The 17,035-nt window shown below is 37.8% G+C and overlaps 1 protein-coding gene across 2 annotated transcripts in view; it reads right to left on the reverse strand.

Moving 5' to 3' along the window:
* Window positions 1–17,035, reverse strand: part of LOC111874632 — a 627,779-nt gene that overhangs the window by 30,090 nt on the left and 580,654 nt on the right. For both annotated transcript variants that reach the window (XM_033755536.1, XM_033755537.1), the window contains one exon: window positions 15,943–16,092. In XM_033755536.1, coding sequence (XP_033611427.1) covers window positions 15,943–16,092 — 150 coding nt within the window. The remainder of the gene's footprint in view (window positions 1–15,942; window positions 16,093–17,035) is intronic.

The raw sequence follows: 17,035 nt of genomic DNA on the forward strand, positions 1-17,035 counted from the left end.
TCCGGATTTAATTATGATCTCGAAAAAAAAAGAATAAATATATTACATTTTCTCTGAGTTAAGATCAATTTTGAATTATAATATTTCCATGTTTGCCATATAAACGTAGAAAATTTCGGCTACCTGTTTCAGAACAAAGAGGAGCCCTGTTAATATGTACAGATATGTACGGATAAGTAAATTATTAGAATTAAACCTCACGGGGACCACTCTACGTCCGTAAAATACTGAGGACTCAAATCTGTGGTGTTAGTTTAACTCTGAGTTGGAAATGGAGGAACCAGTGAACAAGAAACACTTATTGTACTCCTTCTGGATTAAGTGAAGAGTAATTTTAGGAATTAATCTTGTCTGTTTCTGTATCACTGACACCTCTATTACCAAATTCTCAGTGGAAATATATCACGAAGAACTTCTGATATTTTCAAAAATTTTCTTGGGTTTTTTACATATGAAGTTGAGTTCAATTATGCACATACACACATAAATACACACTCTGCACTCATTTTAATGAATCTGAAGGGGTCACAAAATGAAGGGAAAGCTGTCAGTTACAAAACCTTATGAGGCATGGGATTAGTTCTATGAAAATGGATTCCATATGTAAGAAAAAACATGAATTAAAATGGGTGGTCACGCCATGCTATATAAGTGAAATTCCACTTACGTTCAAATACCCCATCTTTTCAACATTTCTCAACAAAGGACGATGTGCAAATAGGACGAACCGAAAGTTATTTCTTGAGAAAACGATTTTCATAGATATATATTTTTCAAAATATATAATTCATGATGTTTATTAAACCACTAGGAGTCGCTGGACATGTGTATTTGTAGAGGCCTAGGCGCTGACACAAGAAAATGCATGTACTTGAGGGAAACCGCGCATGTAATAGTGAGGACGGACAATTCACCTTTTAATTAATACTCCAAACATATATCTGTGTGGGAATGGATTTTTTTTATTTTTTTTCCAAGATAACAGAACATAAATTTACTAAGATATGAAGACTCATAACAGAAGAAAAACTGAACATTTTTCTACAGGAAATAATAACATTAACAACAGAGGACAAGAAATAACGTAAATTACGTGACAAAATAAGGAATTTATCTCGTTATGTTTTTGAGCATCGCTTTGTTTAAGTCATGAGATTTCCTAATAGACGTTTTGACAAAGGTTTCTTCTATGAACATAGAAACTAAAGTTCAGGATTTATCTGGTTAAGCGATTTTTGGCTTTCGCACTAGCAACTGAACCGTTTTCGTTGATTGATTCTGAAAGACACAGGGGCTGTCCAAATGGTCTCGTTCCAACAGCTGAACCTGGCGAACGGCCTGAAAATATGCGAAATGCGTTAAGTTGAAACGACAGGTGTGCATATTTCGACGTTTCAGAAATGTTTACTATTTCCATCATTACTTGCATGCCGAAAGAAATGAAGATCAGCGGCGTCTTAAGTAAGACTAATATAGACCCATTACTTAAGAATCCAAATTTGGAAAATAATCATTGAAAGGATGGTATATTTAAATATTCATAAAATTATAACAAAATATTTATCTCGTGGAATGCCACGACTTGGAAAACTTGCCATACAGATTAAATTATGTTTAGTTAATCTGCCAGCTGCTAAAAATGTAAGCAAGTCTCCAACTTGAAAACTTTTATCATAATTTATAGTAAAGTAAGTGCTTTTTTATTGCTAGTGGGGTGGGACGAAGTCCCTTGTACTGCGGCCACTTCTGGCCTATTGTACCAGCCCCAGATGATAGGTGAGGGTGATTGTGGAGCAATTGCTGGAATGAAGATTGGCAGGGGACACCGAAGTACTCGGAGAAAACCTGCCCCAGCGCCACTTTGTCAACCACAAATCCCACTTGACCAGACCCGGGATCGAAACCGGGCCGCCGCGGTGGGAAGCCAGCGACTAACCGCTTGATCTATGGTGCGGCCTTAGTAAAGTAAGTAAAGGTATCCCTGTAACAGGCCGTGGAGACACATAGGGTTGTGAGATTCCAACATTTTCTAGACAATCGGCTCATAGATGGCGGTAAGGTTCTCAGCCTTACGCGCCGGCCGCCGTTTATCCCCAAGAATATTCCTGGTACTCATTTCTGTTCGAGGCTGAGTCGACTCCAAGGCCATAGTGCGGCAGGAAGGATTAGGTCAATTGAAAAAATCAACCTCATCGGAATTTAATCCCGCGACCTTGCGGCTTGTAGCATAGTGCCTGAATCAACTACGTCACCGCGTGCCCCCATAAAATTATAGTACGTTATGTAAATATGTCCCCCCTTTTGGATTAAGAAATTACTGTTCTAATTAATATTCTGCAGTTTTATTTTGCCATTACAAATTTAATTCCATTTAAACTGTTGTCTGAACTGGGGATGAGGCATTTATTTGTATACAACTCATAAGCATGGCAAGCAAAATGAATATAATAATCATTTTGAATGACTTGTTTAAGAAAAATGAAGTGTGAAACAAAAGTCATATTGAAAAAAGTAAGTAAATTTAATAATTAATTTATATTTATAATTTAAGTAAAAACTAAAAAGCCTAGTGAATAAGTTTCCATCTGCGACTAAAACTTCTGAAAGCGTAACGGAAAGTTTTTTTCTCTAACATTATTCGACTAATATATGAAAGAGGAATGATTCATAGCGTAGCGGAAACATGTCTGGGACGTTGCAATGCCACGTACAATGGGCACATAAACAACCAAAGTATAAACTAGTACACATTAATTTTTTTGAGTAAGAAAGGGAATGCAGTAAAGTATGAATGAGCAGACTGATTTTTGAAACAGCGACCGCTTTCATTCTTTGAAATATCATCATCAGGAGTAGCAGCTGCATGGGTTAGGAACTACGTAGTGACTTGTTCCAGCCGCAACAGAATTATGCTTTAAAAATGTTTATTTCATATTTCCTCCAACACAACATTTATAAAAAGTACACAGATGACCTACTTACATGAAGGTCGTAGATCTGCGGCACATGTTTCGACCCTTAATGGGTCATCATCAGGTGCTGATTCATTTTAAGTATTGAACATACATGTAATATAGATCCATATTGTAGGGTTGTTCTTTTTATTGATTTTGAACTTGTTACAATATCCTCAAAGTTAAAATTAAAATTAATTAAGACTCTTATTTTATAAAATCAAATTTAAGATGATATATATATAAATATATTGTTCCATGGGTATGTTGATCATGTATTCTAGTTCTTCCTAGGGAAAACAGATTCTTGAGTGGATCAATCAGTGCCTGACGATGACCGATTAGGAGTCGAAACATGTTGTGCCTCAGATATACGACCTCCATCTAAATAGGTAATCTGTATACTTTTTCAATAAATTATGCTGACGGAAGTATGAGAATAAACATTTTTATGTACACGATGCAACAGGTAATGAATTATTCTTTATTACCGACTTAGCCATCTAGTTACTCCTTTCAGCGGAAAGGGTTGAATAATAAAATATCTATTTGTAATATTATCGAAGTTGGTGGTGGAGTTGCTGCAGTACTGGCCACAGACGTGCGGGATATAAGATACATACTTTTATTGGATATCCTTCACTTACAAGTGCCGCGTGCTATATTTTGTATACATTTCTAAACCAGTACATTACATACAATAGAGTGTGGGCAACATACATATAAATATCACAAAATAGCACGAAGCCACATGATGTCCCGAACCGAAGAAGTTTTTCCCTATTTTCAATGTATTAATACTCGTATTCTGCAGAACACCGTCCGAGGTACGTGACGTATGGGAAGTTAACGATATCCTTGTCTTCAAATGACTGGTAACCATTATGATGACAAATTTTTATTTTAAAATTAGTTGGTTCTTTAAAAAACCTAACAATTAACAGTAAAAGAGAATTAATAATAATTCAGTTTAATTCAATTCTGTATTTATTTACGCAATTACGAGATAGTTAAATCGCCAAAGCACACGAAAAATTAAAAACAAATACATACACACAAACAAGAGAAAAACAAAGCAACTTTATCTCTTAGATACAAAAACAGTTCAGTAAGTGCAATCACGCCACTCATTAGCAGTGAGGGAAAAATATACATATAAACCTACGAGTATTCGTCTTGAGTAAAATTAACACCACAATAACAAAATAAAGTAAAACAGAGATAAAACTATCCCTGCAACAGGCCGTGGAGACACATAGGGTTGTGAGATTCCAACATTTTCTAGACAATCGGCTCATAGATGGCGGTAAGGTTCTCAGCCTTACGCGCCGGCCGCCGTTTATCCCCAAGAATATTCCTGGTACTCATTTCTGTTCGAGGCTGAGTCGACTCCAAGGCCATAGTGCGGCAGGAAGGATTAGGTCAATTGAAAAAATCAACCTCATCGGAATTTAATCCCGCGACCTTGCGGCTTGTAGCATAGTGCCTGAATCAACTACGTCACCGCGTGCCCCCATAAAATTATAGTACGTTATGTAAATATGTCCCCCCTTTTGGATTAAGAAATTACTGTTCTAATTAATATTCTGCAGTTTTATTTTGCCATTACAAATTTAATTCCATTTAAACTGTTGTCTGAACTGGGGATGAGGCATTTATTTGTATACAACTCATAAGCATGGCAAGCAAAATGAATATAATAATCATTTTGAATGACTTGTTTAAGAAAAATGAAGTGTGAAACAAAAGTCATATTGAAAAAAGTAAGTAAATTTAATAATTAATTTATATTTATAATTTAAGTAAAAACTAAAAAGCCTAGTGAATAAGTTTCCATCTGCGACTAAAACTTCTGAAAGCGTAACGGAAAGTTTTTTTCTCTAACATTATTCGACTAATATATGAAAGAGGAATGATTCATAGCGTAGCGGAAACATGTCTGGGACGTTGCAATGCCACGTACAATGGGCACATAAACAACCAAAGTATAAACTAGTACACATTAATTTTTTTGAGTAAGAAAGGGAATGCAGTAAAGTATGAATGAGCAGACTGATTTTTGAAACAGCGACCGCTTTCATTCTTTGAAATATCATCATCAGGAGTAGCAGCTGCATGGGTTAGGAACTACGTAGTGACTTGTTCCAGCCGCAACAGAATTATGCTTTAAAAATGTTTATTTCATATTTCCTCCAACACAACATTTATAAAAAGTACACAGATGACCTACTTACATGAAGGTCGTAGATCTGCGGCACATGTTTCGACCCTTAATGGGTCATCATCAGGTGCTGATTCATTTTAAGTATTGAACATACATGTAATATAGATCCATATTGTAGGGTTGTTCTTTTTATTGATTTTGAACTTGTTACAATATCCTCAAAGTTAAAATTAAAATTAATTAAGACTCTTATTTTATAAAATCAAATTTAAGATGATATATATATAAATATATTGTTCCATGGGTATGTTGATCATGTATTCTAGTTCTTCCTAGGGAAAACAGATTCTTGAGTGGATCAATCAGTGCCTGACGATGACCGATTAGGAGTCGAAACATGTTGTGCCTCAGATATACGACCTCCATCTAAATAGGTAATCTGTATACTTTTTCAATAAATTATGCTGACGGAAGTATGAGAATAAACATTTTTATGTACACGATGCAACAGGTAATGAATTATTCTTTATTACCGACTTAGCCATCTAGTTACTCCTTTCAGCGGAAAGGGTTGAATAATAAAATATCTATTTGTAATATTATCGAAGTTGGTGGTGGAGTTGCTGCAGTACTGGCCACAGACGTGCGGGATATAAGATACATACTTTTATTGGATATCCTTCACTTACAAGTGCCGCGTGCTATATTTTGTATACATTTCTAAACCAGTACATTACATACAATAGAGTGTGGGCAACATACATATAAATATCACAAAATAGCACGAAGCCACATGATGTCCCGAACCGAAGAAGTTTTTCCCTATTTTCAATGTATTAATACTCGTATTCTGCAGAACACCGTCCGAGGTACGTGACGTATGGGAAGTTAACGATATCCTTGTCTTCAAATGACTGGTAACCATTATGATGACAAATTTTTATTTTAAAATTAGTTGGTTCTTTAAAAAACCTAACAATTAACAGTAAAAGAGAATTAATAATAATTCAGTTTAATTCAATTCTGTATTTATTTACGCAATTACGAGATAGTTAAATCGCCAAAGCACACGAAAAATTAAAAACAAATACATACACACAAACAAGAGAAAAACAAAGCAACTTTATCTCTTAGATACAAAAACAGTTCAGTAAGTGCAATCACGCCACTCATTAGCAGTGAGGGAAAAATATACATATAAACCTACGAGTATTCGTCTTGAGTAAAATTAACACCACAATAACAAAATAAAGTAAAACAGAGATAAAACTATCCCTGCAACAGGCCGTGGAGACACATAGGGTTGTGAGATTCCAACATTTTCTAGACAATCGGCTCATAGATGGCGGTAAGGTTCTCAGCCTTACGCGCCGGCCGCCGTTTATCCCCAAGAATATTCCTGGTACTCATTTCTGTTCGAGGCTGAGTCGACTCCAAGGCCATAGTGCGGCAGGAAGGATTAGGTCAATTGAAAAAATCAACCTCATCGGAATTTAATCCCGCGACCTTGCGGCTTGTAGCATAGTGCCTGAATCAACTACGTCACCGCGTGCCCCCATAAAATTATAGTACGTTATGTAAATATGTCCCCCCTTTTGGATTAAGAAATTACTGTTCTAATTAATATTCTGCAGTTTTATTTTGCCATTACAAATTTAATTCCATTTAAACTGTTGTCTGAACTGGGGATGAGGCATTTATTTGTATACAACTCATAAGCATGGCAAGCAAAATGAATATAATAATCATTTTGAATGACTTGTTTAAGAAAAATGAAGTGTGAAACAAAAGTCATATTGAAAAAAGTAAGTAAATTTAATAATTAATTTATATTTATAATTTAAGTAAAAACTAAAAAGCCTAGTGAATAAGTTTCCATCTGCGACTAAAACTTCTGAAAGCGTAACGGAAAGTTTTTTTCTCTAACATTATTCGACTAATATATGAAAGAGGAATGATTCATAGCGTAGCGGAAACATGTCTGGGACGTTGCAATGCCACGTACAATGGGCACATAAACAACCAAAGTATAAACTAGTACACATTAATTTTTTTGAGTAAGAAAGGGAATGCAGTAAAGTATGAATGAGCAGACTGATTTTTGAAACAGCGACCGCTTTCATTCTTTGAAATATCATCATCAGGAGTAGCAGCTGCATGGGTTAGGAACTACGTAGTGACTTGTTCCAGCCGCAACAGAATTATGCTTTAAAAATGTTTATTTCATATTTCCTCCAACACAACATTTATAAAAAGTACACAGATGACCTACTTACATGAAGGTCGTAGATCTGCGGCACATGTTTCGACCCTTAATGGGTCATCATCAGGTGCTGATTCATTTTAAGTATTGAACATACATGTAATATAGATCCATATTGTAGGGTTGTTCTTTTTATTGATTTTGAACTTGTTACAATATCCTCAAAGTTAAAATTAAAATTAATTAAGACTCTTATTTTATAAAATCAAATTTAAGATGATATATATATAAATATATTGTTCCATGGGTATGTTGATCATGTATTCTAGTTCTTCCTAGGGAAAACAGATTCTTGAGTGGATCAATCAGTGCCTGACGATGACCGATTAGGAGTCGAAACATGTTGTGCCTCAGATATACGACCTCCATCTAAATAGGTAATCTGTATACTTTTTCAATAAATTATGCTGACGGAAGTATGAGAATAAACATTTTTATGTACACGATGCAACAGGTAATGAATTATTCTTTATTACCGACTTAGCCATCTAGTTACTCCTTTCAGCGGAAAGGGTTGAATAATAAAATATCTATTTGTAATATTATCGAAGTTGGTGGTGGAGTTGCTGCAGTACTGGCCACAGACGTGCGGGATATAAGATACATACTTTTATTGGATATCCTTCACTTACAAGTGCCGCGTGCTATATTTTGTATACATTTCTAAACCAGTACATTACATACAATAGAGTGTGGGCAACATACATATAAATATCACAAAATAGCACGAAGCCACATGATGTCCCGAACCGAAGAAGTTTTTCCCTATTTTCAATGTATTAATACTCGTATTCTGCAGAACACCGTCCGAGGTACGTGACGTATGGGAAGTTAACGATATCCTTGTCTTCAAATGACTGGTAACCATTATGATGACAAATTTTTATTTTAAAATTAGTTGGTTCTTTAAAAAACCTAACAATTAACAGTAAAAGAGAATTAATAATAATTCAGTTTAATTCAATTCTGTATTTATTTACGCAATTACGAGATAGTTAAATCGCCAAAGCACACGAAAAATTAAAAACAAATACATACACACAAACAAGAGAAAAACAAAGCAACTTTATCTCTTAGATACAAAAACAGTTCAGTAAGTGCAATCACGCCACTCATTAGCAGTGAGGGAAAAATATACATATAAACCTACGAGTATTCGTCTTGAGTAAAATTAACACCACAATAACAAAATAAAGTAAAATAGAGATAAAACTATCCCTGCAACAGGCCGTGGAGGCCGTAGAATTGTGGGACGTCGAGACTCCCAAATTTTCTCCAGACAATCGGCTCAAAGACGGCCGTAAATTTGTCAGCCTTACGCGCCGGCCGCCCTTTACCCCCCAGGAAGATTCCTGGTACTCATTTATGTTAGAGGCTGAGTTGACCCCAGGGCCATAGTGCGCCTGGAAGATTTAGGTTAATTGAAAAAAGTCCACCTCGTCGGGACTTGAACCCACGACCTTCCGGCTTGTAGCATAGTGCCTCAACCAACTACGCTACCGCGCCCTCACGACACCAGGGCGCGGTGCTGCGAGTCTTAAGTCTCCACCATAACTACGAAAGTGACAAAACAAAATACGACCAAGGAAACCAATTTTTAGTTCCAAACAGCATTAGAAATTGAATGGTTCGATTTCTTATTCATTTACGTGTTTACAGCCCACAGGTCAAAATTTAAATTAATTTCTTATTTACTTTGGAGCTAATTTAACAGCACGAGGACCATTTACAAAGAGAGAACAAGTAAAGAAACCATAACAAAACATACAAAAAACAAAATAAAAAAACGCAATTTATATAATTTTAACAATAATTATATTAGCAATAATATGTAAGTGTAATGACAACCAGTAATCCTGCTATGATATCAGATGGTACCCTTATTATCAGGGCTTAATAAACTTACACTCTGCCACTCTGACGAACGAATAATCAAGGGTGTCAAGTGTAAAACTCTTTCAACTTGTTCGTTAATATTGTCTCTCCGTTCCGTTTTTCACATTCCCACTAATGCCCAAAAGCAACTGAATGATATTTCGTATACATATCATCCGATATAAGGGACAATAATTTATACACTTTTTCAGTGTGTTATGGTAAGTTGACTGGAGCAGAGGGAAGATAGATATAGTTTGTCTTGTGGAGACATCTGGTGAGCAGTATTTCTGTCTGACAGGCGAACTACGCTAACACGTTGTCCGTCTAGCTGTTAATTCATCTATCTCCATATCTCATAGGAACAAGGTTACTGTGTTCACAGCACGAATAGTTGAACATAGGCGATAGAAGGGGGGATTTTTATTTTGCCTAATTTCTATTGTGATTTTATTCAGAATAATCATGGATATACAACCTTTTTGCCCTAAGAAAATAAATCATCCGAAAATGAAGTGAAGTGAAGTGAATTGTGGTGAGGATGTGAAGGGTACGCAAGTGTAGTGAAGTAGAATGAACGGAAGGCCATGGTGAAATGTGGGCACATCAGAACATGGCATTATGTACTTCATTACTGTTACTTTTTAGTGTACAGCATACTTATTTTTATTAATATTAATTTATATAATTGTAGTTGTAATTGTATTTGTTGTAGTTGTAGTTGTAAACGTATTTGAATTGTATTCGTTTTGTGCAGTGTATCCTCTATTGTTTGTGTATTTTTGTGTGCTGTGTTTTGTTTAAGTGTGGTGTGCTATTTTGTGTGATGTGTGTTATTTGTGTGTTGTGTCTTATTGTAGCATCACTGCCACTGGGTAGAACTCCATTTGCAGTTTAAATAAAATAACAATAACAACAATGAAAACTGCAGGTATAACCATTAAAAACTAAGGGGATAGTCTGTTAATCAGTGCATATTAATTATTAACATGATTATCACTATGGACTTCTTAACAGAGCTGTGTTAACAAGATCACAACAAAAGGCTGTTTGTGAACGTTTAGTTCTGTTTCTAATGAAATTGTAGAAAATTAAAATGGTTTTACATTAGGAACGAAAACAGAATTCAAAGTTAAACACTCTACACATATTTTAGAACGAACCACTTCGCTCCATGAGGCTTATATATTGTACCCATACGAGACACACATACGCCGGGCCTTCGTCTTTTAAAAAGAAACTTCGTGGCTTTTAGTCCGCAAGCGAACTATACCGACCGAGCAACCGCCGCTTGTCGGCGAAGTTAGTGTCAACTTTAGTGGATAGAGGGTGTCGCGTGGTCAGCGCAAAGGATTCCCACGGCCGTTAATTATACCAGAGGTCCGGGTTCGATTCCCGGCGCTACCAGATTTTCTGAGAAGTTGTGGGTTTGGAACGTGGTCCACTCAGCCTCGTGAGGATAATTCAGGAGCTATTTGAATGGAAAAGTAGCGGCTCCGGTCTAGAAAACCGAAATTAACGGCCGTGGGATTCGTTGCGCTGACCACGCGAAGTTGGCATTAACTTCGTCGACAAGCGGCGGTGCCTCGGTCGGTATAGTTCACTTGGGGACTAAAGCCACGGAGTTTGCTTGTAAAGTAGAATGTCGGTGTGGTCGCTGTGCCCAGTCTCATGTGACTCGTCAGAGAATTCCAGTTTGGATCATGCAGGAGCAGAACGGCTGCGTTATGTTTTAGACCCCATTTGGTTGGTTGATCTAAATATCAGCAATGTCAGCTGTCATCACCGGTGAAAGAATGGCCTAAATAATACAAGAATCGTCAAATATTTTGGAGTTCATTGGCTTCGGTAACAGTCTTCAAATGTGTGTCTACAGTTCCCGCTGACTGAAAGTTTGAACCGTGACAATGGGATTGAGCTGGCTGCGCCTCTGAAGGCGGCGCTACACAAATTGATGCTGACGTTTGAAAATTAAATTTAGACAAAGCATAGTATGTCAGTATAGAGGAAAGACTGAGAATAGGTATTGTATCAATAACATGAATTTTTAATGACGGTGAGCCCTTTAGAAGCAGTGGAACATGGCGTAAGTTAATAAAAATAACATTGACAAAATGGTCGTCATTTACTGTAACGTAATTACAAATTAATCTGATAACATCGATCGTTATTGACGTCGAAACGCCACTAAATCACACAGTAAGTAAAGTGAAGTTGTCCCTATGCTTACCTAATTAAGCATAACTACTCCATAAAGGCGTATGGGGTAGTGGATGTATAGCCCCACATTTTCTTGACCTCGGCACTAGTTGGAGGTGAGTGGTCAGCTTCACGCTCCGGCCGCTTTATCGCCAGGGAAAGATCCCCCGTTACCCATTGGCTAGGAGGCTGGGTGCTCTCCAGAGCCAGGCTGGGCGACGTGGAGAAGACCCTACTTGGACTCGAAATCCGAAACCTCTGCCGCCCAGCTCATAGCCGGTCACTATACTTACAGCGCTACCCCCGCTCCCACGTTCCTATGGAGCACCCTCAAACTATGCCTTCACTTTGGACAAGAAACGAAGCCTTATATGGATACAAAACAAGAGAAATTTAAAGTTTCGTCTATTTAAATCTGCACGATTTTAGGTATGGAAATGGAAGACAATCTAAAGTGAACGTCGACAAGCATTTCCCGGGTTTCATCTTTTATTAACATTTTATGGTGTAATTTTGATTTTATATCTAGTTCCCACGTAAGATTTGAACCTTGCTACATTTCTGCTGGATTCATTATCTGTATCTAGGTTACAACTTCTACCTGCAATCTGATGACAAGACATTAACTTTTACTTAATTTCTTCTGTGTTCACTTCTAGAAAAGCCTCCCCATTAGCGTCCAATATCTGTAAAATTATGACTATCTTCAATTTAAAGTTACTACCTTGCTATTAAGAATACAAAATGAAACCACAATTCCTTGGTTCTTTAACGATCAACATGCTTACGTAGACTTGAGGTTTTCACAGTGGTGACTATGAAGAATGTCGTCTTGTGGGATGTAGCGCCGTGTAGATCTTGTGTGAACCGACGTTTCGGAGGAATGTATTGCCTCAATCTTCAGAGTAGAAAATCCGCGAGCTGAGGAACGAGCGTGAACAGGTGGATGCAGACTGAGCCATTAGTATAAAACATCTCCGGCCCTGTTCTTATATAGTTACGTGTTTTTGACTAGTGGATCAGTCTGCAGCCACATGCTTACGCTGGTTCCTCAGCTCGCGGATTTTTCTGCTCTGAAGATTGAGGCAATACATTCCTCCGAGACGTCTGTTCAAACAATATCTACACGGCGCCACAGCCCAGGAGACGGCATTCTTCAACAAAAAGCTTGTTTGCGTGATAAGCAGTTAAATCAAGATCATAAATTCTAAATTTCAAAATTAATATTTGAAGAGGACTGCATAAAACTATGAAGCTGATATTGAAAGTTGGCTTGTATTTGTATAAATTAAAGGGAACTGAATTTAATTATAATAAACACATTTCATTGCTTCAATTATCACCATATCATCGTTATCGGGAATGAATTAAACGCATATATATACATATATCGACAAGAACTGGTATAAAATGCACAAACTTTGGAAGACGTAATTGAACAGTGTGTAGTTGTGATCAAAAAGACAGAAGTGTGCATAATAGTCTGCTCGACAGTGTCATCAGTACACGTCCACCACAACATAAAAATTAATACCAGTCAGTCTAATGAAAACAAGACACGTTAACAGACACTTGTTACTAAACAAATGAAACACACACAGCACTGCATTCATGGGACAATTAAAGATTATGTAAGGTGAATTCTGCGTCCACTGCAACTATATCGTGAATGTGAGATACAGCACATCTTTCCAAATGTAATTTCTCTTTTATACTAGTCGTTTCCATATCTATGATATATAACGCCGTTTTACGAACACTTAAACTCACCACGTACTGTAACCAGTTCGGTTTTGAAACTATATTTCATGGGAAAACTTTCTTCCTCTCTCTGGGTGTTTAGAAACTATTGTAAAATTTGAAAAATGTGATTCTAATAATTTTGTTCTCAGATTTAATGATGAAGTTACAGCACGAGGCAAAGTAAACCAAACTTTCCTCAAGTCGAAATTTAGAAAATATTATTTGCATGTAATATTTGAGGTTTTCACGGCGGTGACTGTTAAGATTACAGTCTTCTTGAATGTGGTGCCGTGTAGATCTTGTGTGAACCTCCGAAACGTCAGTTCACATAAGATATACACGGCACCACATCTAAGAAGAGAGAATTTTTCAATATTATTTGTATTTTGTAGGGTTTCGGACAATTATTGCTGGATGTCTCTCAGTAAAATTTCTATATAATTACATCGTAATTAAATACAATATCTACGAATTAATAGGAGGAGACATTTATCCAGTCGTATGTATCTATCTCCATGAAGTAAAATCCTTCTTAAGAAGTTAATTACAGAACTGCAGGAATGGGCTGTGAGGAATAGTGCTGACATCTACAGTTAATGGGCTTTGGTAAGGTAAAGGTAAAGCTATCCCTGTAACAGACTGTTTAGGACCATAGGTTTGTAAGGCGTCGAGGGTCCCACATTTTCTGGACAATCGGCTAACAGATGGCGGTGAGGCTGTCAGCCTAATGCGCCGGGGGCCCTTTACCCTCCAGGAAGATACTTAGTACTTATGTCTGTTAGAGGCTCAGTCAATAGCAAGGCCACAGTGCGGTTGGAAGGATTAGGCCAATTTAAATATCTAATGACCTCATCGGGAATCAAACCACGATCTTCCGGTTTGTAGCACAGTGCCTCAACCAACTACGCTACCGCATAATTACCCTTTTTGAATCTGAGTGTAGAATTCTGTAAGCGCTTCCTACGAATCCAAAGTGCGTATGAACGAGAGTCTGCGGAGGTTAATATCCACTCATTTCGATTCTAACCTCGCCCGGACGAGAGTAAAAATAAATCTTTTGCAGTCAGACTTAACGAAGGCACGCAGTTACGGTATAATTTGGATCTCGAAAGTACACCAGACAAGACTGCTCATCCCTCAATGTCAATTTAGCTGCTTGTGTTAAGTGTGGTCACGACTTCGGAAATGGTGTTCACAACATTCGCTCGAATCCCTACATATTTTCCGCAGTAATAGTGGGGGGTTACTATTTATTTCATGATTATGTTTCCTTACAATGATCCAACTATTAAAATACTTGATATCATAGACAACAATGTTTTTTGCAATATAATTATACGAAAATTTCAAACACCGTATGTTTTTGTCCAGTGTAAGCATAATCGATTGCGTTAAAGTATTTTAACACCGAAGATTCTGCTGTCAAGAGCTATAAAATGCAGCAGAATAATAAACGGTTTCTTAAAAATAACTCTTGTCTGTAATTCTGTTACATTACTCGATACGAACTCTGTTCGTGGTACTGTCTACATACCCAAATACAGCTTTAAAAGTATTGTTGCATAGTGCAATTCATTTCCCTTTGCTGATCTTGATGTATTAAGGTGGTTAAATACTACCTTCATTTTTGGAATCTAATCTTGTTCAGTGATCAGACAATCAAATTCTTATTGCTGCTACTTATGAAGTCTGTACGCTGTATAATCAGTAGTTATACTCAAATTAATTCTTTAAATCATAATATTGTAACATGTATAGCTATGCAACGGCGCGATAAAGATCTTCTTGCTTAAGGTCACGCAACAAGAGGATGAATGTTTATAGTTGGTTCCTAGGCAACATTCACTGCGCCAATAGACTGGCGAGATACACGTAGTTATCATGTGACTTGTTTTCTGTGTGGTCTGCGCTACGCAACAATATAACCGTGTTTTGTGTCCATGGCTCGTGCTGAGAGGATATGAGAGAATGCGGGAACAGGAATTGACTTCACTTGAGTTCCGAAGTTCGAAGGGCACAGCACTGTGGCCAGAAGAGGAATTTGAAGACTTAATACGTGACGTTAAGTAACAGGAGGTAGGAGAAAACTGCATAATGAAGAGCTTCATAACTTGTACTCTTCTCCAAGTATAATTATAATGATCAATTCAAGGAAGATGAGGTGGGCAGGTCATGTAGCAAGAATTGGGGAGACGAGAAATGCGTATAGGATATTGGTGGGAAAACCAGAAGGAAAGAGACCACAGGGAAGACCAAGGCGTAGGTGGGTGGACAATATTAGAATGGATCTTAGAGAGATAGGATGGGATGGTATGGATTGCATTGATCTGGCTCAGGATGGGGACCATTGGAGGGCTCTTGTGAACACGGTAATGAACCTCCGGGTTCCATAAAATGCTGGGAAATTCTTGAGTAGCTACAGAATTGGCGGGCTCCACCAGATGGGCTCAGCTCCATGAGTAAATAAGTAAGTACTAAGTGCGTGACGTTACATGTGCTATAGTTACAGTAATCAACTGATTGCAGTTACGGCTAATGAAGATCCAATAAACCGATTCACCAATCCAAACCGGCGTCTTAGTCACCCATACACGTGACAATAATGACTGAGGTCAAGTTATAATATTATTTGTATCAGAATATAAAATACACAACTGAAACAACTAGTCTTAATAAGAAATTGCATTTACAGAAAGATGTCACTGAAGCCAGGGGTTATACGTGCAATACTCTGGGCACCGTACTCTCTGGTAGGGAGATGGATCTCGAAGTGGGCGACTCGCCACGATGGTTCCGCCCCCCGAATACAGACAAACTCTTCATCCCAGCAAACATTCTCCGGCGGCGATGTGTGTCCGGGAGCATCGAGTTAGCTCCCCCACCTGCACTGATATCTATGACATATACATACGTACGAGTATATAACTGGTTCAAACCAATGAGACGACAACAAGAACCGTTTTGCTGAACAAAGTTACATACATATGTAGGATTTGAAGTTCTCGAAGCAGCAGTTCCGGGATATAACCTCCGTGTAGTCGAAAGTCAGCCGATGTTTCGGAAGAACATTCCCCTTATCTACAAGGTCGAAGAATAAGCCGAGGAAGAAACCAAAGTGAAAGCATGTGGCAAGCGGAGCTGCGATGTTCCTCCGAAACGTCTGTTGACTTTCAAAGGACTACATGTTGTTAAATCCCAGAGAGATAGTATCCTTAAAAGTTGCACACTTCAATTTTCCAGTTTCAGTACCAAGGCTTCACATCTTGTGACTTGTGGGAATTTATATCGTGGTATACAAGGCTATCAAATTATCTGTAATTAAAGTAGCGCAGTTTGTTGCGCATAATTAAGGCTACACGTTAATTCGACAGCGCGATCGTTAGGCTGACTTATGGGTTATGGGTAAGCCCGACTTGAATTAGATAGGAACTACAGAAACAGGAACATTACATTTTATCTGACAGCCAAGCTGCACTCAAAGCACTTGACAAACACCAGATCACCTAAAAATTGGTCTGGGATTGCCACCAAACTCTCATGGAACTGGCCAAACATAACAGGCTGCCGGGGCATGAGTGTATTGCTGGAAACGAAACAGCAGACCAATTGGCTAAGACTGGAGCTGAACATCCGTTCATAGGACCTGAACCAGCCTGTGGCATCTCTATAGGAGTTGCCAGAAAGGCAATGAGGGACTGGACAAACATGAAACACAAGAAATACTGGGGATCCTTGACTGGACTCAGGCAAGCTAAGGGACTCATACGAGGACTCTCTATTAAAAGAGAGAACGAACTGTTGAAGTTGAACAGGAACCAGCTACGATGGGTGGTAGGA

The sequence above is a fragment of the Cryptotermes secundus genome, unplaced genomic scaffold (assembly GCF_002891405.2).
Source record: "Cryptotermes secundus unplaced genomic scaffold, Csec_1.0 scaffold20, whole genome shotgun sequence".
NCBI classification, from domain to species: Eukaryota; Metazoa; Arthropoda; class Insecta; order Blattodea; family Kalotermitidae; genus Cryptotermes; species Cryptotermes secundus.